The sequence below is a fragment of the Typopeltis vanoorti genome, chromosome 23, assembly GCF_054136105.1.
Source record: "Typopeltis vanoorti isolate ZY-2024b chromosome 23, IOZ_Tvanoo_1.0, whole genome shotgun sequence".
Lineage (NCBI taxonomy): Eukaryota > Metazoa > Arthropoda > Arachnida > Uropygi > Thelyphonidae > Typopeltis > Typopeltis vanoorti.
In genome coordinates, this window is record NC_143571.1 from 27301942 (window position 1) to 27328079 (window position 26138).

The following is a 26138-nucleotide window of genomic DNA, read 5'->3' on the forward strand; positions in this document are numbered from 1 at the left end:
AGAAGTTAATGAATTCTGCTTCATTCTTATGATGGGATTTGTCTTCTACCAATCAATATTTGGATAATGAAGAGATAACTGAAAAGTAATGCATTTTTTTAATTGCCATGAAGAGTATGGTGACTAGGGTCTTTTTGTGTTTACGTCACATTGGATACTTCCTCTTGCTGACAAGTCAGAACAACATAATTTAGTTTCATATTCTTGAAAATCAATGATGATGACATTTCGATTTCAGGGGTATGTTTAGATAGTTGCTAAGTTGTTTAGTTTTAAAAAAAAAAGCATTAGCAGTTAAAAATTTGTGTTAGAATTAGACTGTATTGTGGAGTTAATTAGTTTTAAGTTAAAAGTTCTATTTTAAATATCGTTAATTTAGTCTTTTGCACAGTAAGTTACGTAACGTAGTGCATAGCACCGATGCAGGAAAGAAAAAAAAAAGAAGAAGGTGATCTGAAAGAATAATAAAGATCGACCGAACAAACAAGAAAAACAAGTCAAGGAGAAAGTCATCTATGGAGACATAATAATCAGAGGAGAACTTAACGAAAGTATTACAAAACTGTGTTTCCTGGAAGCAAAAATTCACAATATTAGCCACGCCCTCCGGATGCATAAAGGTAAGTCAAAGGAAATGATTGTTTGGTTGGTACCAATGATTTGAGAGGCGAGGAGCATTCTATTTCTATGATAGAGGCAAACTGAGGAGGAGAGTGTTGATAGCAATGAGTCTATACATAGATTGTGCAAAAAGAATGATGTAGAATTTGAGGATTTGTGGTCTCTGTTTTGACAGAAAGAAGGATTTGTACAATGTGGATGGATTGCATCTGTATGATTTTGGTGTTAGGTGTCTGGAGAGAGATTTGTTCACCAAGCATGCTAACATGCAAACTCAGGGAAACTTAAGCAATTAGGGTGGAAGCAAGTGAATTTGTGTGAAGGCACCCATGAAGCGAGTGAGTGTGAGAATGACCAAGTGAGGAATCTGGTCTCTCAAGCAAAAATATTGAATAGGGGAGTCAGTTCAGAAAATAAAGATTGGTCAGTGCAAGCTCACCAAAAGTTATAGGCATTACTGAAATTTGGCTAACAGCAGGTGATGTAGTTACAGGGACTGTATGTGAAACATTTAGTATTTTCAAGGATGATAGAGAAGATAGGATGGGAGGAGGAGTACTATTGATGATAGCAGATTAATTGCAACCAAAAAGAATAAAAGACAGCTGGTAGGGTGGCTGTTCATTTGAAGCAATCTGGTGTAAGATTAAGACCAATAAGACAAAAGCAAACTCATTCTATAGGCCAGAGAGCTCCACAGATGATCTGGAAGACATGCATTGCCAAATTAGTAAAATGAGTACAGGTTGGGTGATTATTATGGGGTACTTCAACTATGGAGATATAGACTGGAAGGAGAAAGATCACACAGCAGGAAGGAAACAGAATTTATACACCTGCTGAGGGATAATTACTTAAGGCAGCATGTGATGAAGGGGACTAGGGGTGGGAGAGTATTGGACATGGTCATAGGATCAGAAGAGCTATCCATAACCAAGGTGACAACACTGCCTCCAATTGGTGAAAGTGAACACATGGTCTTGACTTGGAGATTGTAAAACATGAGTAATATTCTATCAAGAAGGGGTATTTGTGGAATTACAAGGCAGGTGATTATGACATGCTTAGGAAGAAACTTAACTCTGTCCCAAGGCATAAAATACTGCAGGGTATACCACGAGTGAAGAAGAGGACGCAATTTGGAGTAAAGTGGATGACAAACAATATTAAACAGGAATTGCATGCGAAAAAGAGGCTATGGAAGAGATATAAGGGGACAGGTGAAGAGATGCATGAGGAATATAAGACACAGGCCAGAAGAGTGACTAGTGTGGTAAGGAAAGCGAAACTGGAATATGAGAGGAGATTGGCCCTAAGATCCAAAGAAAATCCTAGGGAATTTTTTAGCTATGTGGCCAGTAGGAGGAGAAATGACTGTGGAAGAATGATATTGTGGGATAAAAATGAGAATAGAGTGATTGATGCAGAGGACATAGTGGAATTGTTCAATGACCACTTTATTGGAGTATTTCATCCTGGAGGAGTCAGTTTTAATGCTAGAGGGATAGGACTGGTTCGAGGTCTGGAGGTACAGGAGGAGAGTGTGTTTCAGATACTGAGTACTCTGGATGTCAGTAAAGCTGTGGGACTGGATGGTATTTCACCACGAGTTTTGAGAGAATGTGCTAGGGAATTGACAGTGCCTTTAACGTGGCTTTTCAATGAAAGTCTGGCTTTGGCAAAGGTGCCCAGGGAATGGAAGGAAGGTAAGATAGTGCCATTGCATAAAGGGTGGTAACAGACTGGAAGTGTCTAATTATAGGCCAGTCTGTGTGTCATCAGCAGTTGTTAAGATCTTGGAGAAAGTAGTGAAGGACAGTATACAGCATTGGGCAGATGAGGGTAATGTTATCTGTGAGAATCAACATGGATTTGTGAAAGGACGCTCTTGTTTTAGCAATATGCTAGCCTTTTATAATAAAGTTACAAGAACATTAGATGAGGGAAAGGCATATACTGCAATTTTCTTAGACTTGGTGAAGGCATTTGACAGGGTGCCACATGATAAGCTGATATTTAAGTTGCAGCACATGGGTCTGGATGTCAGATTGGTCAACTGGATTCAGAATTGGCTATCTGATAGGTATCAGAGAGTTGTGTATGGTGGAGCAGTTTCCAGGAGGCAGAGGGTTACAAGTGGGGTCCCACAGGGCTCAGTACTAGGACCTATATTGTTTAACCTTTATATCAATGACATAGCCAGTGGATTGCAGGGGGATATTCAGTTGTTCGCAGATGATGCGAAGCTGGGAAGGATTATTAGTAATAGTACAGATGTGGTAGCCCTGCAAGAGGATTTAAATAAGCTAGATAGATGGGCAAATGAATGGGGGTGTCAGTTTAATGCAGCAAAATGTAAGGTCTTGAGGTTTTAGAAACATCGATGGGATGCTGCATACTCTATGGGAGGAGTTATACTGGAGGAAGTAGGGGAGACAAGAGATCTGGGGTTGATGATTGATAGAAACCTGAAGTTTAGGGGACATATTGCAAAGGTGGTGAAGGTAACACAGAGGATTGCTGCTATTATGAGAAGGACACTGACCTGCAGAGATAAGAGGGTTATCATTCCGTTGTATAAGTCTCTGATCAGACCACGCTTGGACTATTGTTCTCAGATTTGGTCCCCAGGATTTGAAGGGGATAAATTAACTGTGGAAAGGATACAAAGACGGATGACAAAGATGGTTTCAGGACTGTACAAGGATAGTTATGAGGATCGGCTGAGAGAATGTGGACTGTAGAGTTTGGTGGATAGAAGAAGGAGAGGTGATATGATTGAGACTTTTAAACTGTTGAGAGGTGGTTACAGGGTTGACACTGGGGAGTTCTTTCGCTTGGTTGATCAGCGGGAAGGAGTGATGACAAGAGGCCATCCCTGGAAGTTACGAAAGGAAACTGTGAGCAAGAGGGTAAGGAGTGGTTTCTTTGTGTGGAGGGTGGTTGAGCTGTGGAATGCATTGCCTGATGGTGTGGTGGGAGCGAGAACAGTCAGTGAGTTTAAAGAGTGGTATGATAGACCTTGTGTTTCTCGGGGGGGGGGACCTCCCCTCGATGAGTCTTTTGACTCCTTGGAGGCCTGAATAATAATAATAATAATATAGTAAACAACAATGGTTCGAGGACTGATCCCTGTGGAATACTCCTGGTCACCTTAAACTGGCAGATTCACCCTCCTCCCCCAAAAAAATCACTTTTTGATACTTATCCATCAGCCCACTTAGTCAATAGCTTATATTCCAATTCCATCTTCTCCAGTTTATACAACAGCCTTTTATGTGGAATCCCATCAAGTGCCTTAGTGAAGTCCAACAGCATCATAGTGTATCCATTCACTTTATCCAACTTGGCTGTACCATTATTCTAAAATAAGTGAAAATTGCTCAGACATGACCTCAGTTTAGTAAACCTATGCTGTTCCTTGCAAAGTATAGCATTGGAAGTTTTTTCACTTGGTTATACTATAAATTAAAGATACCAAGAAATTATATACTTGGTTATACTATTATTATATATTAAATTATATCCTTTATCCAAGCGTAAGCAAATAAAGTTTGCACCTGAAATATAATCAGGATTAGGGCAACTCGTATAAAGAAGCTAATGACTTTACATCACTTGTCTTAGTATACCATAATGTAATGCAAAGCACATATCCTAATATCCTTACAGGTATGTATAATGCTGTGCATTATGGGAAAGGTCACTACCCAGACCAGTTTCAATCTTTATTGAGGTCTTGTCAGTGGGAGCCAGATCCAGAGGTGATACTAAAGTTGAAGTAATGCAGAAGTCATATTTTCATATACAAGTTGCCAAAAGGTGTCACACCTTATTATTAAAATACTCTGGATTAGAGATAGTTGTTGGAAGTTTTTTCACTTGGTTATACTATAAATTAAAGACACCAAGAAATTATATACTTGGTTTTAATCCTTTACCCAAGGAAGAAAACACAATGTTTTGCAAATGAAATATATTCACATCTGAGCTACTTGTATATAGAGGCTAATGACTTCATGTCACTTGCCTTAGTATGTATCACACAGTACAAAACACCCCCCCCCCCCACCTTTCGGACATGTAAAATGCTATGCATAATGGGAAGGACCCCTTCCCATTTGAAGTAATTTTACCAAGGTAAAAAAAAAACTTTCAACAACACCTTTAGCTAATGTGATGCTCTCTATGGATCAGATAACTACAGAGTTAATTCAGAGAAGTCCAACTATTAGGTCGTAAAATGATAGTTCCCAGATCTTTGGTAAACTAATACAACCATACTTGTTGAGGTTGGGAGTGTACTTCATAGATGATGCTGATTTTAAGAACAGCCTCTCAGACCTGTAATGACTTCTATGTAATAAAGATGTTTTTCTCTCCATCTGATCCTATATGAAGAAGTATCCAAACCATGGTCTATCAATCTGGACTTGATATACAGATGATCTCAGATGACATCTTTATGTTCTTCAGGGCATATGTTAACTACTGATCTGCCAGTTTGCCCAAAGTAGACTAACTTGCATGCACAAGCAACTTTATTCACTCCAGGATGCTCAAGAGTCAATGTTTAGGAGAACATATAAAAGTAACTAGTTCAATGAAAAGTTTGAAAGTGGTATAGAGATCATATTAAAGAACTTGGGCTATTTTTTTTCTAATGTACCTTTAATGTATGGAATGGGAATGGTTTTGCTGTGATCCTGTGATTTGGGTGTAGGAGGAATGGGGGAGGATACATGTAATATTTTATCTATTTCATATGGGCTGGAATAAATAGCCCTGGTTTGGTGAGTAAGAGTTTTGAGGAAGCCATACTGTTGGCGTCTGTTGTGCAAATATGTACCAGTATGAGTGGGTTTTTTGTAGACAGAGATGGATAATGAGCTATTAGAAAGTTGTGTCACTAATGTATCTAAAAAAGGAGAGACTATTGTTAATTTATTTTTCCATGGTGAAGTTTATTTTATGATGCTGGCTGTTAAGATATGCCAAAAATATATCTAATGTGTCTGGAACATGAGGCCAAAGGGCAAACATATCATCAACATAGTACAGCCAAACTGTTGGTTTTAGTGTAGATGTGTTGAGAGGTTGGTTTTCAAAATGCTTCATATAGAAGTTTGCTGGGGGAGGATACCCAATGGCAGTTCCATGTAGTTCCTTGCATATTTTCCCTTCCACAAGAAATAACCTGCATGTATGGTGTTAAATTTTCTATTAATCTTTTAAAGAGTAAAGAATTTTTAATAGATGAGGGAGAAATGCTTGTAAGAGAGGAAAGTGATTTGGATAAATGTTTAGCCAGTCTTTAGGTTGGGTTTTCTATGCTATCTATTATTAGATGAAAGGGGGTATTAGGTTTGTGAATTTTAGGAACCCTGTATATCTGAGGTGGTTGGACATGATAAGATTAAAGATTTTTGGTGATTTCTTTAGGTTAGGATATAACTTATTTTAATAATTTAAACAGTTTTTTATTTTGGAATTTTGTAGGGTCCTAGGATCCCAGTCTATGATCTGATAATTGGAGGAGTCATCAGGGCCACATTTATACTTTTGGAGACCCTAGGTGCAAAATCATTATGAGGCTTCAAAAGTACAAGTCTATTTCAGTTAATCAAATTGATACGCTTTGTTTTTTTTTTTACTTTACTGAAAATGAAAGTCAACATTTCAATAATAACTCATTTTAATAAAATAAAAATAACATAACACTGGTATACATATATTTGCATTTAAAAAAAAAATTAATAACTAAAAGTTTTTTTTTTTCTGGCTTTGGTTTTAGCAAATATGTCTATAATGTCATCATAATTATTCGAGTTCATTACATCTGATTCGATACATAATAATGACAGGCCACTTGTTTTGTTTTGGTGCAAGTTGCTTCTTAAATTTTTTTTTTTTGTTTTGTTTCAACGCTGAAAATGAGCATTCACCACTTGCATTTGAAATAGGCATCAAAAATATTTTTAGAATTGTTTCTACATTCGGAAATGTAGACCTTAATCGAGTCGTTTTATAAATTTTCACATATTTTTAATTGAAGAATTTTTACTCCTTTATCATTATTAAAAATTGCTTAATTTCACCAATAAATTTTTCTGAGTCAATATCAGCCCATAAAGTTGTACAATTTTGTTAATACTAGTCTTGCACTTGTCTTGATCTATATCTTTCTTCAAAAAAAGTCAACGATATCTAATATATCTGAACAGCTTTTTGCTCTTTCATTAATTTTCAAAATTAGCTTATCGCAAATGACATTAAAAGTATTAACAATGAAATTTTCTTTCTCATGTAATATTATCTCATCATTAGATAGTGAAATTTCTTCGCACATTTTTTTTTTTTTGTATTTTCACTGTTTCCTTCTCATCTTTAAATTTTGTCTCATATCTTAATAAATTCATTTCTTCATTTAAAGCAGCAAAGCTATTTCTTATATCCAAAATAAAACCAACTAAAGACTAACAAATTATTAGCTAACAACAATCCACGGTATCTTGTAGAGATTTACTAGTAGCATTTATTCATTGCAATTTTTTGTCTCACACGACTGTTAAAATTGTGTTTCTGAATTGTCAAACGTTCAGCCAATGATGGGCTCTCAAATTTAAAAATAGGTTTTTCATGAGGGGGAAAGGGAAAGTTCAAGTAATGCCTCTTTAATTTGTTTATATCCACATTTCAAAGCCAATATAGTGGCAGCTCTTGCAGACCACCTCATTTTGCTTAGCCTTTTATTTGTTAAAGATTTTTTTCCAAATGTTTAAATGATAAATCTTTCTCTAATGTCAGAATTTGCGGTAGTAACGTACCTAAATAAGAGGGTGGTCTGAAATGTTCTCGGCCTCGACCATCGATGGCAACACTATCGGCAAAGAGATTTTTTTTTAAATTTATTACATCTGTCATAAGCATCCATGTGAAATTACAAATCATTCTATCAAGTAATTTGTTTCATACAGCTGTCTGGAGCAAAAGTGTTGTCTGTGTCCCTTGAAATGGATAAAATTGAGTATCGTGAGGTTATAAAATTCTTTGCAAAAGAAGATTTAACCCCAAATAAATTCATTCGAAGTTCATAAACATTTATGGGCACTCATCTCCTTTATTTTCAATAATTAAGAAATGAGCTGCTGAGTTTAAATATGGCTGTACTAGTCTTGAAGATAATCCACGTGAAGGACGTCCAAAAAGTGTAACAACACCAGAAATCATTGATCAAGTGCACGATATGGTATTGGATGACTGGCAGGTCAAAGTGTGTGAAATTGCTGAGACTACAGGCATTTCAAAAGAACGTGTAGGATATATTTTGTACATATGGAAAAGCTTTTGCGCAGATGGGTGCAGTGTTTGCTCACAGCAGATCAAAAATGCACTCGCATGAAAATCTGTGAACAGTGCTTGGAGCGTTTTAACAAAAAAAAAAACTGATTTTGTGCATCAACTTATTACTATGGATGAGATTTGGATTCACCGTTACATACTAGAATCCAAACAGCAGTGAAAACAGTGGACAGAAGCCGGTTGTTCAGAGCCAATGATGACAAAGTCACTTCCATCAGCAGGACAGGTCATGGTATCGGTGTTTTGGGATGCTAAAGGCATTTTGTTTATTAATTATTTTGAAAAGGGTAAAACAATAACCGGGGAATATCATTCCTATCTTTTAACTAGACTAGATGAAAAAATTCGTGAGAAAAGACCTGGTTTGCAGAAGAAAAAAATCATCTTTCACCAGGACAATGCACCTGCCCACAAAGGTGTTTTGGCAATGGGAAAATTAAGGGATCAGCACTATGAACTGTTCGAACATCCACTCTATTCCACAGATTTGGCTCCCTGTCTCTTCCCAAAACTAAAACTCTTCCTCGCTGGTCAGCGTTTTTCTTCGAATGAAGAGATGTATTTTGCAGCTCTTACTGAGAATCACTACAGGGAAGAGATAATGGTGCTGTAGCATTGCTGGAATAAATGTATTAATCTTAAGGGAGATTATGTTGAAAAATAATAATAATTTTGAAATTATAAATTCGTTTTTTCATTGTTAGGCCGAGAACCTTTCAGACCACCTTCGTATAATAGCTACCAATAGTTAATCATTATGGGCAAGGTCTGGAGTTGAATTGAGTATTATTGCAAAATAAACAGCTTCCTTAATTTCTGATATTAATATTTCTCTTAGCTATTAATGCTATGAAACCACCACAAGTGTGGTAAGAAAGATAATTTGATCTGCCAGAACCATAGGTGTACATTTTCATGTGACGTTTTAAAAAAATCATCAAATTCACTTAAATAATTTCCTCAAGATTCAGAAAAAATATCATTTATTGCCTCTAAATGCTAGCTTATTAATCCTAGTTTAATTAGTAACTTTGTAGTAGCTATTATTCTTTTTAAATCCTCTCTCCAATAATTTTCTTTAAATTGTATTTGTTTCATCAATTCAGAATCAATTAGACCTATTTGCAGAACTTTATTTTCTTTTATGATATGTGCACATCGCTCTTATATGCTCAGTAGAATGCTCCTGATCACATAAGGTTTGTGTTATATTTCCTCATAAGGTATTATCTGACTTAGAAAACAATTTGCAAACAAAGCAGTATCAGACCAATTTGTCTAAACATTTCCTTCTCACTGCCTTTCACATTACCAGGTCTATAGCAATACCCTACTAAACATTTCATGTAGAATGAAGAATATGGATGTGTTTGAATTACACATCTAACTAGGAAATGTTAGAGATGTAATTCAGACCAAGAAGAGAAATGTGAACTTGTCTATAAATGTGGGTGTTATCAAAAGTAAGAAGAGAAGTAAGCTCTTTCTTGCAAGATAGGACTACATTTTTAGCAGCAAAACTGACAAGGTTCCTTACACCACTGAAGAACAAGTAGTTCTGAATATAAGGCTGTGATTATGGAAAGTCTTAAAGCTTAAAATGATCTACATTATAATGTTTGTCAAATGATAAAGAGAAATAAAATATACCATCATCAGCAAAGCTAAGGATAGGTTTAATGCTGTGTGTATGTGTGAGAGAGAGAGAGGGGGGGGGGGCATTTATGTACAGGAGGAAGAGAATGTTGCAAAGGATAGAAGGTAGACCATAGTTGCAGTCTGGAGAGCATGCTTCTCTATGCCACATTGAATCAAATGTCCTGAAAATGTCGAAAGCAACTGCCTCTGTTTCTATGAACCTTTCAACAGTTTGTGTCCAAAAGTGGATGATGATATGATGATTACTAGGAAATAAGTGCAGAATAAAAGTAGAAAAATCAGAGGGCGATGTATCATGGAATGGAACCAAGGCAAATGAGGGTGACTAGCAGAGAAGTGCCCTAGGAATTGAGTTTGTGGCACTGACTAACTTAGTCTCTCCAAAGATTGTTGGCATCAGAAGATGTCCTGACAGTGGTAGAAACTGTTTTTTCAGCAGGATATGGAAATAAATGGGGTGATGGAGTGCTACTCATGATAAGAGATGAATTGTGCCCTCTCAGGGTATAAAAGGAGGGAAATTACTCTAATAGCTTTAAGAGTATATAATGCAAGGTAGAATTGGATAACACAGGATGTTTAATAGGATATTAGTTTGGATTATATTTGCAAATAAAGTGACGTGTTATAGTACATCTCCCATTATGGAAGACTTCAAATATAACACTTTACTTGCTTTGCAAATATAATCCTGACTTCTACCAGGCGCGTCCCTCGGGTGGAGTATGAGGGAAACCCCAACGGGTTGCTCCGAATAAAGAATAAGGAGTCGTGGACCAAAGGATTCAGCAGAGGAGTGGCAAACCAGCTGCATTATTCTGCCATTCAACCCTATGAATCAGGAGTCTCCACTGTGTCAAGAGAATGTTACTGCATCCGAGGAAACCAACGCGACTGAGCCTTGATCACAGGGAGCAGTCGAGAAGTTTAGTATGTGGTCAGCCAATAGAGTTTCGCATCTCTTAACCTTAAATATAAGGATACTGTTAAAACCTAGGAAAATAAATTTGATGGAAAAAGAACTCGCTAGGATTAAATGGGACATTGTAGGTTTGGCTGAGACCCATTGGACAGGAGAAGGAGTTATAAATCTAAATTCAGGAAAACTATTCTACTCGGCAGAGAGGACAATATACATAGATAAGGAGTCGCCATTTTAGTGAATAATAATCTACAAAATGCAGTCATGACCCAAGAATAATCGCTATCAGATTAAAAGGTAAAGAAAAAATTATTTACTTTACAATAATTCAAATCTACACCCCCGACCAGTCACATGAAGATGAAGAAATCGATACCTTTTATAATAAGTTGAAGATCTAATAGACAAGACCAATAAGAAAGATATATTAATAGTGATGGGAGATTTTAATGCCAAAATTGGGAAGTTCACCCCAGGCATGGAGGATGTGATGGGCAGGTACGGAGTTGATAACAGAAATGAAAGAGGTGAAAGAATATTAGAATTTTGTAAAGCAAATAATCTATTTATCTGTAATATCCTTTTTTTCCATAGACCTTCCCACAAATACACATGGACCTCACCAGATGGTACAACAAAGAACTATTGATTACATTCTAATCAAGTGCAACTGGAAATCATCAGTGCAAAATGTTAGAACTTTAAAAACACCAGACTTTGACACTGACCATGAACTGCTAGCAGCAAAAATTAAACTAAAATTCAAGTATCGTAAATCACGAGCTTCTATCAATAAAGTGGACCTATCAAAACTGAAAGAGAAATCTATGCAAGATAACTATCAGACACTAATAGGAAATGAGTTTAGAAGATTATCCTATGAGAATATAGAAAATACATGGAATCAAGGTAAAAAAATTGTTACAAGTACTGCAAGAAACATACTTGGTACAACATCAAGACCAAATCATGAATGGATAACCCCTGAAATTCTAAATACTTTAGAAGAAAAAAGAGCAGCAAGCATATATTAAATATAAAAAATACAGAAGAAAATAAACAACATTATAAGCATCCTAAAAACAAAATTGATAAAATGTGCATATCTCCGAAAAATAACTGGTTGGAGGAAAAAGCAAAACTCTGCGAAGAAGCTAATAAAAGAAATGATAATAAAACAGTATACAAAATTATCAAAGAATTAACTAAGATCTATAAAGATAAACCATTAACAATGAATGATAAAAACAATCTAGAAACTGGGTCAATACAAAATATTAAAATAATTTGGAAGGACTACTATCAAACATTATTTCAAAAAAGAACAGGAGGAGAAAAGTATAACAGAAAAGATGATATATGAAAAGGCACCACCCATAACCTCAGCAAAAATTATAAATGCAATAAACCAAATGAAACTTTCAAGAGCTACGGGTAATTTTCATATATCATATATACAGGTAAAGATGAAATATCTATAGAACTGTGTAAATATGGTGGCAAGGGAGCCATTAATTTCTTAATGAATTTATTTAATCAAATTCTTTATACTGGAGTAATTCCAATTGACTGGAAAACAGGAATTATTATACCAATTCACAAAAAAGGAGACAAAAGAATATGTGAAAATTATAGACCCATAACACTCTTAAGTCATAGTTATAAACTATTCATTCGAATTATACAAAAGAGAACACAGGTGCTTACAGAAAAAATCATAGAGGAAAACCAAGCAGGATTCAGGCCACATAGATCCACTATAGACCATATCTTCGTCATTAATAATATAGCAGAAAAATATTGGGAATACAACCTGCCCATATACTGTTGTTTTGTAGATTTTAAGCAAGCCTTTGATTCAGTTAATAGAAACAAATTGATCACTATCCTAAAAAACGTAAAAATGGATTCTGATATTTTAACATTTATTACAAATTATTATGGAGACACCAAAGCATTTGTTAAAACAAACAACATTAAAATCGAGAATTTCAGAGTCGAGAAAGGTGTAATGCAGGGATGCCCTCTCTCACCTCAACTCTTTATCATCTTCCTAGAAGAAATTTGTAAAACCATAGCTGATGAACCAGGTGTAAAAATCAATGGTACCAACATTAATCACATAAAATACGCAGATGATATCATTATTTTAGCAGATTCTAAACCACAGCTAGAAAAAACTATTAATATTTTAAATGACTCTTGTAAAACTTATGGTATGAAAATAAATCTTCATAAAACAAAAATAATGAAGATAGGCAGAGAAGAAGAAAATATTTCTATAAATCTCGAAAATCACCTGCTGGAACAAGTTAATAAATATGTTTATCTTGGCAGTCTTATATCTAGTAACCTCAACAATATGGAAACAGCAAAGCACAGGCTAAACCTAGGTTGGACCAACATGAATAAACTAAACAAAATATGGAAAAATAAAAAAATCCCAATGAGTCTAAAATTAAAATTATATAAAACAATTATCATCCCAATGGCTACTTATGCTTCAGAAGCCTGGAGATTAACTAAACAACCAATCAAGAAACTTCAAGCATTTGAAATGAAATGCCTCAGAAAAATTAATAACATCCACTGATGCAACACAAGACTAATGATCAAGTCAGAACAGATTTAAACTTCCCAGATAATATAATAGACACAATCATTAAGCATCAACTGAGATGGTTTGGTCATATTCAGAGAATGGCCCCTCATAGACTCCCATATTTAGCTCTGAATGGATATATAGGAAGAAAAAGATCTAGAGGCAGACGAAGAAGTACTTGAATAAAGTTGCTGAAAGAACATTCACATCTACCCAGCTATAGAGTCATGATTGAGATGGCTAAAGATCGCGATAAGTGGAGAACCTTTCTTCTTAGTGGACTCAACCCGTTACCAATCGGATGAGATGAAGAAGAAGAATAAGGGAACTGAATTTTTGGACTTCTTGAGGGATACTTGTCTTAAGCAGATTGTGATGGAGAGAATACAAGGTTCAAGAATTTGGACTTCATCATAGCATCAGAGGATCTGATTTCAACTGAGATGTCATATTTGCTCCTAACTGGTGAGAGCAGCTCTGTAGTCCAGACTTGGAGGATTGCAGAAATTATTGCAGATGGAGATAGAGGGTATGAAAGATTAAGTGAATGAAAATGATGTGTTCCAAACACTGAGCACTCAAGATGTCAGTAAAGCAATAAGAGTAAATGGGATTTTACCATGTGTTTTAAGATAATCTGCTAAGAAAAGAGGAGAGAAGAGGAAAGAGGGCAGGAAAGTACCACTACATAAGGTTGGTGATAGAATGGAGGTATCATACTACAGAACAGTTTGTATTTCTGGATGTTAAGATTTTGGAAAAATTAATAAGAATTTGTATAAAGAATCAAGCACATGATGGTAATATTGTTTTATGCAGGCCAGCATGGATTTGTTATGGGGTGTTCTTGTTTTAGTAAGTTGGTTGTCTTTTATAATAGAGTAAAAAGGATAGATGAGGGGTAAGTCATATATGACTTACCCTTCATGCCATAAAACGACAGTATTGTCATGAGAAGCTGATATTTTAAGATTCAACATATGGATCTGGATATTAGGTCAATGGATTATATTAGTAATTGGCTTTCTGATGGGTTGTATATTTGGGGAGCAATATCAGAGTATATGAAGGTTACAAGAGTTTGACAGCATTCAGTACTGCATATGATGTGAAGCTTAGGAGGGTTATTAGTAACAATGCTGATGTTATAATTCTTATGAGGATTTTAGTAAGCTGAAAAGGGATAAATAAATTTGAATGTCAGTTTAATGCAGCTAAAAGTAAGGTTTTTCAAATTTTGGATTCACAGATGGGAGTTATCCCAAAAGTAGAGGAAGAAAGGGGTGACAGCAAATAGAAATTTGAATTTCAGAGGATATAATTCAAAGTTCTGGCACCAATTGATTAAACCTCTGATAAAACTACATCCGGATTACTGTACGTAGATCTGGTCAGTCAGAGCAGAATTTAAATGGGATGAAGAGGAGTGTGCATAGGAGAACTTATCATCCCTGGAAGTAAAAGGAGATAGTAAGTAAGAGGGTAAGTACAAAATTTTTTTGCATCAAAAGTAGTAGGAGCATGGAATGTATTACCTGAGAAGTTGATGAGAGTGCTAACAGTGGATGAGTTTAAGGAGTGGTATGATGATACTTTGTCTAAGGCAGACCTCCTATGATGAATCTTATGACTTAATGAAGATCAGGAAAAGTAATAATAATAATAGTGATATTTTCCTCCTTTCCAATGTATAGATGAATGGTTTGGAGTTAGATGTTTGAAGAACATGTTCAGTGAGAGTTTGGAAGTGCAAAATCAGGGACACAAGAAATATTTGGGAGGTAACTGTGGGGGCCCCCTAGGGGATGTTAAAATGCATGCACATGAATGTGTGAAGTATCAGAAATAAAGGAGAGAAGATTTTGGCATTGGTCAGCAAGACTTTGCAAAAAACTGATTAGCATATACAGTCATACCCCGACTTACACGAATCAGGAGTTACGCGGTTTCTTATATGTACGTATTCCCGTCCTGCTTCATGCTTCACCACTAGTCATATCTTTCTGGCGCCTGCCGCATTCGCCAGTGTTGCACATGCTGGGAACAAGCACTGACATGTTTCGCGTGGTCTCCATTCATACACGATTTTTATAGTCTACAAACCTTACGATTGTTTAATGTTATGTTCTTGATAAAAATTTTATCACATAAAAAATAATAATGTCGTCCAAAAGAAGCAAGTCCGATTCTTCTACAGCTAGCAAGAAAAGAAAAACATTGACTTTGGAAACAAAACTCAACATTATTAAGGATTTTGAAGGTGGAATGAAAATATGTGAGCTAGCAAAGAAGTTCGATCTACAGAAATCCACAGTAAGAACAATCATAAAAGAAAGGTTTACAAATTCTGGAGGACATAGATTCTAGCGAGGAACAAATTGTAGCCACAAGGCAAGGAATAAAAAAATCATTAGCTTGCTATGAAGAAATTTTGCGTGACACGAAAAAGATATTATGCCATCAGATGAATCTATTAGATTTTATGAAACCATCGACATCGAAATAAGTTTCTTTTTTTTATGTACGAAAAACTACAATTATGATTATATTTCTTACAAAATATAGGTGTTTTTGTAAACCTTTGGTCCCAATTAACTAATATTTTGTATGTTTGTATATATAAATTACATGCAAAATTATACCCCGAGTTATGCGAATTCGATTTACGCGCTTTTTGTTGGTCCCACCTACCGTGTAACTTCGGGGTATGACTGTATATTATAACCGACACAGTAAATTCTTTATATAAAGATTACCCTCCAGATATTCGAATATGTCATCCACTCAGGTTATTTCAGTTGGAAAAACAAAATCTACAAACAAATTGAAGGTACTGCCATGGGTAGCCCTCTGTCTCCTCCACCTTTGGCAAACTACTATTTGAAAACAATTCGAAGATACTATGTTCTCATCCATTCATCCTCAACCATCTCTTTGATACTGTTATGTCGATGATGTTTTTGCTGCTTAGTCACACACTGAAGATGAACTTTCTACTTTTCTACAACGGATAAATAACCTTCACCCACGCATCCAATTCACTATGGAAAAAGAAAACTCTGGTACTTTACCATTTTTGGACATCCTCCTTACTAGAATGTCTTCTGGTACCTTATCTACAAGCATCTTTCGAAAACCCACATTTACTGGCAGATACATTCACAAAAAGTCTGTGCATCACATGTCTCAAAAATTTGGCATTCTTAAATCTCTAATTCATAGAGCACATAAAGTTTGCTCTTCCCCAATAATCTTACAACAAGAACTTTCCATCATTAAAAAGTTAATGGAATCAAATGATTACAACTCCAATGAAATCCAACAGATACTTGACTCTTATGTTCCAACACCTACAGTTTCTTCAACAGTCCGCAGAGTTCCTATTCCGTACATTCCAGGAATCTCAGAACCTATAGGTAGAATTCTGAGAAAGTATCAATTGATTCTAACATATATTCCTATCAACAAAATTTCTTCTTTATTACCTTCTACAAAGGATAAACTGTCTTCTCTATCTTTGGCTGGCGTTTACCAAATATCTTGCGAATGTGATGTCTCTTATTTTGGACAAAATTGGCCATTCTTTGGAAAAAAGAATAAAAGAACATCAATATTATATTGATTATTTCTTATTCAAAGAAAGTTGTGAAACTATCTTACACTGACCGAATTTAAATAGAAATGACTGTATGTCTCTCTTAAAGATCTGGGAGACTTTTATCTTATGTAAAAAACCATTTATCTTAATAGATTAAATTTGTTATTTCTGTTATTTCCTAGCACGCGGTAACAATTGTATTTTAATAGGTGATCCACCGAATGTTTTGCTTGTATTCCACTGTTACAGACACTGAAGATGTACTATTAATTTTAGTACGAAATATCTGTCCTTTTATTAATTAAAAATATCACTGTGATTTTTACGTGTTGCTTTATTATTTTATTAGCATAAGCAAGACCTTTATGACAGAGAATAATATAGTTACAGGGATAGAATGTAAGAAATATTGTGTTTTTAGAAAAGACAGAGGAAACAGGGCAGGAGTAGGGATATGATTAATGATAACTGAAGAACTTCAACCAACAAAAATATAAATTAAGGAAAATTGTAGATCTGAGGGAGATGGTTCATTTGAGGGCTGTCTGGTTTGAGAAAGAGCCAATAGGAAAAATATTGTTTGGTTGTTGCTATTGACTTGGGGATCCAGAGGAAAATAGATGACATGCATTAGCAGATTAGCTCAACAGAAAGCTGAGCAATTATCATGGGAAATTTCATCTATGGGGAGAAAGATTAGAAAGAGGGCAAACAGCAATGGAATTTACACTGTTACTGAACCAAGGAATAATTACCTGAAACAGCACATGATGGAGATGATCAAGAGTTTGAGAGTGTAGGATCTGGTACGAGCATCAGATTTATCTCTAACTACAGTAGCAACTTTTCCTCCAATTGGTGAGAGTGGCCATGCAATTTTGTCCTGGGAGATTGCCCACCAGGTGGAATTCTTAGTCAAGAAAGGCTTTATGTAGACTCATTGTGCGAGACTTAACTACAAAGCTGGTGATTATAATAAACTTGGGTGACATAAGAAACTACAAGGAATGAATGTTAGTAATGCATGGGAAATGGTAAGAGATTATTTGAAAGAGGTAGTATCAGACTGCATACTCAGAATCAGGTGGATAAATTGAGTAGGGATTAAATGTATGATTCTGAAAGCCAAGTCTCACCAATGCCTACAATCTGAGGTCCAAACATATTGACTAAGGCAACAAACTCTATTCCTTTGTTTTTGATACTCCTAGCATTCGTGTACAGACATAATAATCTACTTGCATATTCTTTTGTATACTCTTGTCTGCGGTCTTCATGACACAGTTGGACAACTTGCAGATTTCTATTCTTCTCTAGTGCCTTATACATGGAGACATCTTTGCTCCCGTTTGATGAGTCCAAACCGGATGAACACAAAGTCGAAATCATAAAGTTACCTCAGTAACTGCAAAGTCAGCACCTGTGTATATATATATATATATATAACCTTGCAAAGTGATCACTTAGTTAATGAACTTTATCTTATGTTTCTGTTGCTTTCTTATCATAAGCAGTGAGTAAGATTATCTTTCCATAATCATTCTTTCTCTTACTTATTACACAGTGAAAAAGCTCTTTTGATTTATTTTGGCCTACTTAGCTAATTTTCTCTCGAAATCTTAAGTTAGCCTTCCTTATTACTAGTTACCCTTCTTGCTTGTGCTTTATGCTACTCGTGGGCATGCTGATTACCTTGTTGTTTTTATTCCTTCCACAATACTTTCTTTTTTTGCAGCTCCTGCTTTATATTGCTAGTCATCCACTCACTCCCTACTTCAGCCTTCAACATCGAGAGGGGTAGAAGTTGCCAGAGAACAACATTTCTCTTCACAACCATCCACCACCAGCGCCGACTCTCCCACTACAGAGTTAAATTAGCTGTCACAAGACATTTTTGTATTTGAAAAATGTTATTTCAGTTTGTTTTTATATTCTTTTATATATTTTTCATACTTTTATAGTTTATATCTGAGTAAATACTGCTGCATGATATTTCATTTATAAAATAATATTGTGTAAATAATATACTGTACATATCTGTATATATACATACATATAATAATAATAAATATTGCAGTTTCTTACGAAGTTACACTTAAGCAATTTACAAATTCGACTTACGTAAAATTCAAGTTATGTAAAGGTTTATGGAATGCATTACTTACTAACTCGGGGGGGAGGAGGTTACTGTATTCAAAATTAATTTTTATCATTTACTTTCCTAAATCAAAAATCAATGAAAGAAATCTTTTTTATGTAGAATTTATTTAATTTTTAAATATTAAAACATTTTAAAAGAATTTGTTATGTGGAAAGTTTTCAGTCTTGAGACCACAATATAATATAATTTTTTTTTTTTTAATGTATGTTAAGCCCATTCATGAGAGTTTGGTTGATTAACCTATAGTACATTAGTACCATATGTAGGTAGTGGGTTGGGAAAGGAGAAACTTGTTCACATTTGATTTAAAAGCCTGTATATTGTATTTCTTGGGAAATATATAAGAAGGAAGACTGTTCCACAATATAGCTAGAAGTAGCAGGGATGAAGGAGGAGGAAAAGAAACTTGTTCTGTGGGTTTCAAGGTGTCCCATGATGGAATGCTGAGTAGCAGCTGCACAAGTTCCAATGAGCTTAGTACTAAGTGGGGGAATTATTGATCCTATTTCAGATGGACAATGCCATTGAAATATTTATACAATATACATATTGCAGAAACCGAACGTCTGTGCGAAAGTGGGGAGAGTATGTTGGTAAGAGATGGGTCATTAATAAGTCAAATTGCTCTCCTCTGTATTGACTCAAGCATTTTCAGGGAGCTTTTGGAGGGGATGGGGGGGGGCACCCCATATGTGAGAGCAGTATTCAAAAGCTGGGCAGATTTGTGATTTGTATGAGGTTAACAGCTGTTCAGAGGTGAAGTAATGGCTTGAGCAAAAGAATCCCACTTTTTTGAAGCTGAGGATGCAATGGTTGTGATGTGCTTATGCCAGGAGAGGCTTGATGTCACGGTAATTCCTAGAAGAGAAATCTCAAATTGTCTGAAAATTTGGGTATTGTCAAAAATAATACTGGAAAAAAAATTGTTATTTTATGAGTAATAAGACAGAACTGGGTTTTATTAGCATTGAAATTGACGAGGTCATTTGAACCCAATTGGAACTGAGAGCAGTGGTGATTGATGTTATGTAAGTTGAGGTGAGTTGCGTAGAGTAAGGTTTATCAAATGAAAGGGAGGAGTGTAATGTGCTGTCGTCTGCAAAACTGTGGATTGGGTTGGAGGTTAACTGAAGTAGGTCACTGATATAGAGCAGGAAGAGGGTTGGTGAGAGGACAGATTTGGTGGAACCCTAGCATTAGTTGAATGGTGAGAGGATAAGGAATGATCCACCATCACACATAGTGTATGTCTAGACAGAAAGTTGGCAAATCCAACTACAGAAGTCCTGAGACAGACCAAACGATGGTAGTTTGCATTTATGTTAGACCTAGTCAAAAGCTTCGGAAATATCAAGTAGTTGCACTTCTCAAACTTCTCCATTGCATTTGTACAGAGAGATAGGTAATATATGTGAGCAGATCTCCTGTTGGTCATGAGCAATGGAATCCATACTGGCAATCATTTATTAGGTAATGGAAAAAATCATTGATGATTTTTTCCATTACTTTAGACAGGACTGAGGTGAACAAGATAGGCGGTAGTTGGACAGCAGTGACTCCCTTTTTCAGATTGGGTTGAATAGAGGCCAATTTCATTTCCAGGCTGTGAGATAGATACCAGTGGAGTAAGAGAATATATACATGCAACATAGGATAGGAGTCAGTTCTGGTGCACAAACTTTCAGGATAATTGGAGGAATGCCATCGGAATGCCAGGAGACTTTTGTGTCTATTTTGGACAGTATTTTTCTGATCTCTTTCTGGCAAAAGGATATAGGGGCATTGTATGTTGGGTATCTGGAATAGTTGGGGGGGGGGGCATTTACCATTGTCAATTATGCATACATTGGAAGCAAAGTGTGGGCGATGATGCAATAGAGCCATCTAGGTATGATAGGGGTGGGAAAAGTGTTGGGGGAAAGTTACAACCAATTGCTTTGGTAAGAGACCAAAAGTCTCGGATGCTGTTTGGACAGGCTGCAAGTTTCCTGCCTTTTGCTCTTTCAAACTCTGTTTTGGAAGCATTGAGTTTTCTTGCATCTATTTTGTGTTTAGTAAAAGCATTGAGTTTTCTTGCATCTATTTTGGGCTTGAGTAAAAGCATTAAATGAAGATGGAGTTCTTGATGTGAGCCAGTTATGCTATGCTTGATTTTTCATTTGTACAGCTTTAGCACATCTTTTGGAGAACCAAAGTTTAGTTAGAGGATGGCAGCATGGGGAATGTATGCTTCCATGCCAGTGAGGATTACTTTGGTGATATGTTTAGTATATATGTTTGGGGTTGGAATGCCATAAGCAATAGTCCAACCATGGGAATGAAGTACAGAAGTCACAGAGGTACTGTTATAATACCAAATTACTCTTGTATAGCAGTGGCTGTGTAAGCATTGCTGCATGAGGGAGGAGATAAGCACTAGATTGTGGTCAGAATTACCTAGGGGGGCCAACTACATTCACTGTGTATTTGGAAGGGTCATTGGTGAGGAAGAGATCTAGGGTGTTTGGGGAGTGGTTCAGGTTATCTGGTATTCTGGTTGGCATCTGAACGTGTAAGGTTGTTAGTGATGGGAAATGTTTCAGTCTCTTTGCCTGCGAGATCTGCAACTGAAGGAAGAAAGCCGGTTGGTGTTGTGGACATTAAAATCTCCTAGCAGGATGATTTTGCTGTTGGAAAAGTGGGACTGGAGAAAATCAGTTTTTAAGGAGAGGATAAAGAGCTCAGAGTGGTTTGTTGCATTAGGGAAGCAATAGAGACAGCAAATGAATTTGACTGAATGGGAAAGGGATATTTTCAACCAAAGAAGGTCAAAGTTGGTTGATTCTAGGTTGGGTTCTCTGGCAAGGCATGTCAGAGCGGATGTATGCACAGATGCCACCCTTGAGGATAGGAGTTAAAGAGTGCATAGTTCAGAAGGTTGAGATGAATATTGCTTGGGGGGGGGATGAGATTTAGAAAAACTTACAACCAATCTTGAAAATAAGTAAGTCGTAAGTCAGTCAATTATATTTAACAGTTGTGAAATTATCAAAAACATCTAATAAGTGTAATTAATTGTTAATAGGCTTTTGTTGTGTAAAACGTTCATGTACCACTACCCCTGATGATGTAAGTCTTACAATGTATGAAACTTGTCAGGTTTTAATTGCTTATTTTTAATAAACTCCTTATTTATATTATAGTGTAGTCTCAATACCGAAAACTTCCCACAGAAATGCTTAACCACAGAAACCTACGTGTAATCTAGAATTTGTTATATTCATATGCTTCTCTAATAACAAATATTAAAGGAGATATTTAAATATCTCATTTAAATTATTTAAATTTTTTTAAAAAAATTTTTTAAATTAAATTATTTAAATATAAGACTTACAAAAAGTGTTATGCTCAGACAATTAATGATCAAAAATAACATGAGGGGAAATTCACATATTTGTCAAAGAAACGAGGAAATGCATTCCATATTCAAAGGATGAAGCAAAGTGTAAAAAACATAGGTTCTATTGAAAAAAAAAACTGAATCATATAATTGTTTAAAAAGTCACATAATCTCCAATTAAGCATAAAGAAAGGATACCTAGACAAACACAAGAAGGATTTTAAAAATTATTAAATTAAAATGAAAGTATAAAATTAAGAAAACATTTTTTCACCTTGTCATCAATGTTTGTTTTTTCCAAAGACAATTCCAGTCCTTCCATCTTTTCTTCAAAATCTAGTTCTTTTTGCTCCCATTGCAATTGCTTTTCCAGGAGTTCCTTTTCTACTTTTACATTTTGCTTTTCTAAATTCTCACAAAGATTTTCAAGATTGGTTGTAAGTTTTTCTAAATAATTGACTTTGTTAACTAATTTCTCATTTTCTCTTTGGACTCGTAATTCACTTAAATGAAACATTTCCAACTTCTTATAGAATTCAGATAATTTAAAAGCTGAGATATTGCCATTTTCTAAAACATTTACACGTTCCTCATAGTTTTTAATTTTAATTTCCAATGCTGCTACTTGATCTTCTGCTTTATCCTTCTTTTCTACAGATCTGTTAATTTCTTCCTGTAGGTACTTTTTATCTTCTGTTAGGCTGATTATTTTTTCTGTCAATTTTTCTTGTTTAATCAAAGGAACAGCTCCACTATACTGTCTCCTCAATTCTCGTAAGACTTTGTTGAGAAACTTTATCTTGTTTTGAGATTGATTTTGTATTTGGTAAATGCATTCATCTTTCACATCGCACCTGCAATATTTTACAAAATACACTCTAAAATATTATCCAGTCATTTAATTATTTTCATAATAAAATATTATTTCTCCATTTCAAATTTGAAATTATTTGCCTACAATAATTCAATTACTGTTTTTTTAGATCACTTTTTTCTATTCATTATTGTAAAAAAAATTGATTGTCACAAGAATATCAGAATCTTTTGTTAGATAAAATTAACAATATTTAAAAAAAAAATAATAATAATAATAAAGCATATTAGATATCTTAGTTTACTTGATTAAATTCTTAAACCTGTAGCATCACACTACGAAACCACTAACGAATTCAGTTTTTCAGGTGGTGGCAGTAGCAGTTTCACTCTAATATTTTTATATAATCTAATAGTATTCTGAGTAATACTGTTAATTCTCATTTAGCTATGATAGCAGTATATCTATACCAAAAAGTAGTATGGAATAGCAGAAACCAGGAAAAGGCTAGTGGTGTGTTACACACCAAGACTAGTGGTGTGTTACAGGGCTCTGTGCTTTGAACACTACAATTTAATTTGTACATAAATGATATAGGCAATAATTTGAAGGGAAATATTCAGTTATTTGCTGATGAAGCAAAATTGAGTAGAGTAGAGTAATAGTTAATCATGGTGATCTAAATAGGCTGAGAGTGTGGATAAAACATAATGTAATGAATTTTAGAATAAAAAAAAGAATACAAGCTGTGTAGTACACTGAAGGAACTATATTCCAGGAAACTGATGAAGCCAGGGATTTGGGGATAGTAGTAGAGTTATTTATTGACAGAGTTATTAGAGGGCATATTGCATTGAAGTACACATTAAAGTGTGTACTTCAATGACCAAGTTTAGAGGGCATATTGCTAAAGGAGCCAGGATAACTCACAGGATTACTTGGTCATTGAAGTACACACTAACAAGCAGAGATAAGGGAGTTATTATTCCTCTTTATTATTATTATTACCCTATGACCCATGGAGTAACAGCCTCATCTAGGAGGTCCCTTCTGTCATATACACACACAGCTCATCATACCATGCCTTAAACACATTCAAAATCTTTGAAGATGCCACACTCTCAGGCAATGTATTCCAATCATTCACAACTCTACATGCAAAATAACTACATCTCACTCCCCTGTTCACAGCCTCCTTATATAGCTTCCTGAGATGAGCTTTTATTCTCCCCCCATTTCATGAAAAACCTCTTCAATGTAAATCCTATAACAACCCATTACCAACTTGTACATCTCTATCATATTAGCATTCATTTTACTATCCACCAGACTCTGCAAATTGCATTGTCTCGACCTTGCTTCATATTCAACATATTCCTGAGATAAGAAACTATTTTGGTCAATCACCTCTGGATCCTCATCAACATCTCTTTACTTTTTTGAAAACCAAGTGATGAAATCTGTGCACAGTAGTCCATATGTGGCCTAATCAGATCCTTATAAAATGGAACAAGAATCTTCTTACTTCTACAAGTCAGTGTCTACTGCATCATTGTCAGAATTTGTTGTGTTGTCCATACAATTTTGGCAATATGTCTTCTAAATTTTAGATCCTTTCCATCATCATTCCAAGGGAGGATTGAAACAGCCTTCCCAGGTACATTGCTGGTACTTCAGACACTGATGCCGATGACTTTACATGTCTACATGTAAAGTCATTGGCAAAATAGCCAAAGATAAAGTGATCAGCATCCTGGTTCTCCAGGAAACCCATGTGCCTTATACAGCACTCAACAGACTTAAGATCCCAGGCCAAATTCTCGTGTCTTATAACTGCCATCCCTGGCCTGGCAACCTACATCCAGCCCAGACTCAAGGACATAACCCAATGTGTGCATTAAACAGAATACTCCATAGGCAATAAAATTCAAAATACCACATCTACAAACCATCATCGCAATCCTGGCCTGACCAGATAGACCAGCTGCCACCTCACACTGCTATATCTGGTCAGGCCAGGATTGTTGGTAACTTCAACTCTAACAACCAACATGGTGATAATTTGGTTAACTGGATGGTTACATGCAACCTATATTTGATCTACGACACCAAGCAAGAAGGCACCTTTCATTCAGCTAGATGGAACAGAACCTACCTAGATCTGTGCATAGTTTCTAAAGATGCTGAAGACCATCCTAGGCCAACAACCAGAACCATCCTCGACAGATTCCCTAACAGCCAGCACTGTCCTACACTAATAGAGACAGGCACATCAATTCTCAATCATCCTGGTACATTGCAACTGCTAGATGGAGAAGATCCAATTGGAATGTATTTCAGAAACAAATTGAACAAACCATTACAGCATATACCACCGATCCCTAATAGCCGCTACCCCAGATTTGTTAAACTAATCAAAACTGCAGCCAAAGCCTCTATTCTCAGAGACTACAGAACACAGTACATCCCATGCTGGAGCAAGGAAGCTGAGGAACGTTTAACCAAATATGAAGAAATTGAAGACCTAACTGCTGCTAAAGAGCTCATAGCAATGCTCAACAAAAAAGAAAGGATAGATGGATCTCAACCATCCATGAACTTGATTTCACCAAGACCAGCCAGAAAAGCTGGTTATTTCTGAGAAAATTAGGTGGGGCAGAACCAACAACATATAAACCACCAGAGATAACTCCAGACCAAATGGCTAATCATCTACTGAAAACTTCCAAGATATGTCCCAGCTCTACCACGAAAATAACTATGCAATCTACCATCAGAAAAAAACCTGAAGATGAGCTCCGAACTTCCTGAACTTGTATGCCCAGTATCTCTAGAAGAGGTAGAGGAAGGCTTAAAACTCACCAAGAATGGCAGGGCTGCAGGACTGGATGGTCTCCTTCCTGAATTTCTTAAACATCTCAGCCAACGAGATCACACATGGCTGGCTGTCCTGTTATCAAAAATTATAACAACTCGAGAACTACCAAAATTATGGCAGGAAACCAAAATAATTGCAGTGT

At 35.7% G+C, this 26138-nt stretch overlaps 1 protein-coding gene across 1 annotated transcript in view; it reads right to left on the reverse strand.

Moving 5' to 3' along the window:
- LOC150093712 (centrosomal protein of 290 kDa-like) overlaps positions 1-26138 on the reverse strand; it is a 462999-nt gene that overhangs the window by 21498 nt on the left and 415363 nt on the right. Inside the window, exon 25 of the mRNA XM_090412505.1 lies at positions 22579-23158. Within this exon, the coding sequence (XP_090268631.1) occupies positions 22579-23158 (580 nt within the window). The remainder of the gene's footprint in view (positions 1-22578; positions 23159-26138) is intronic.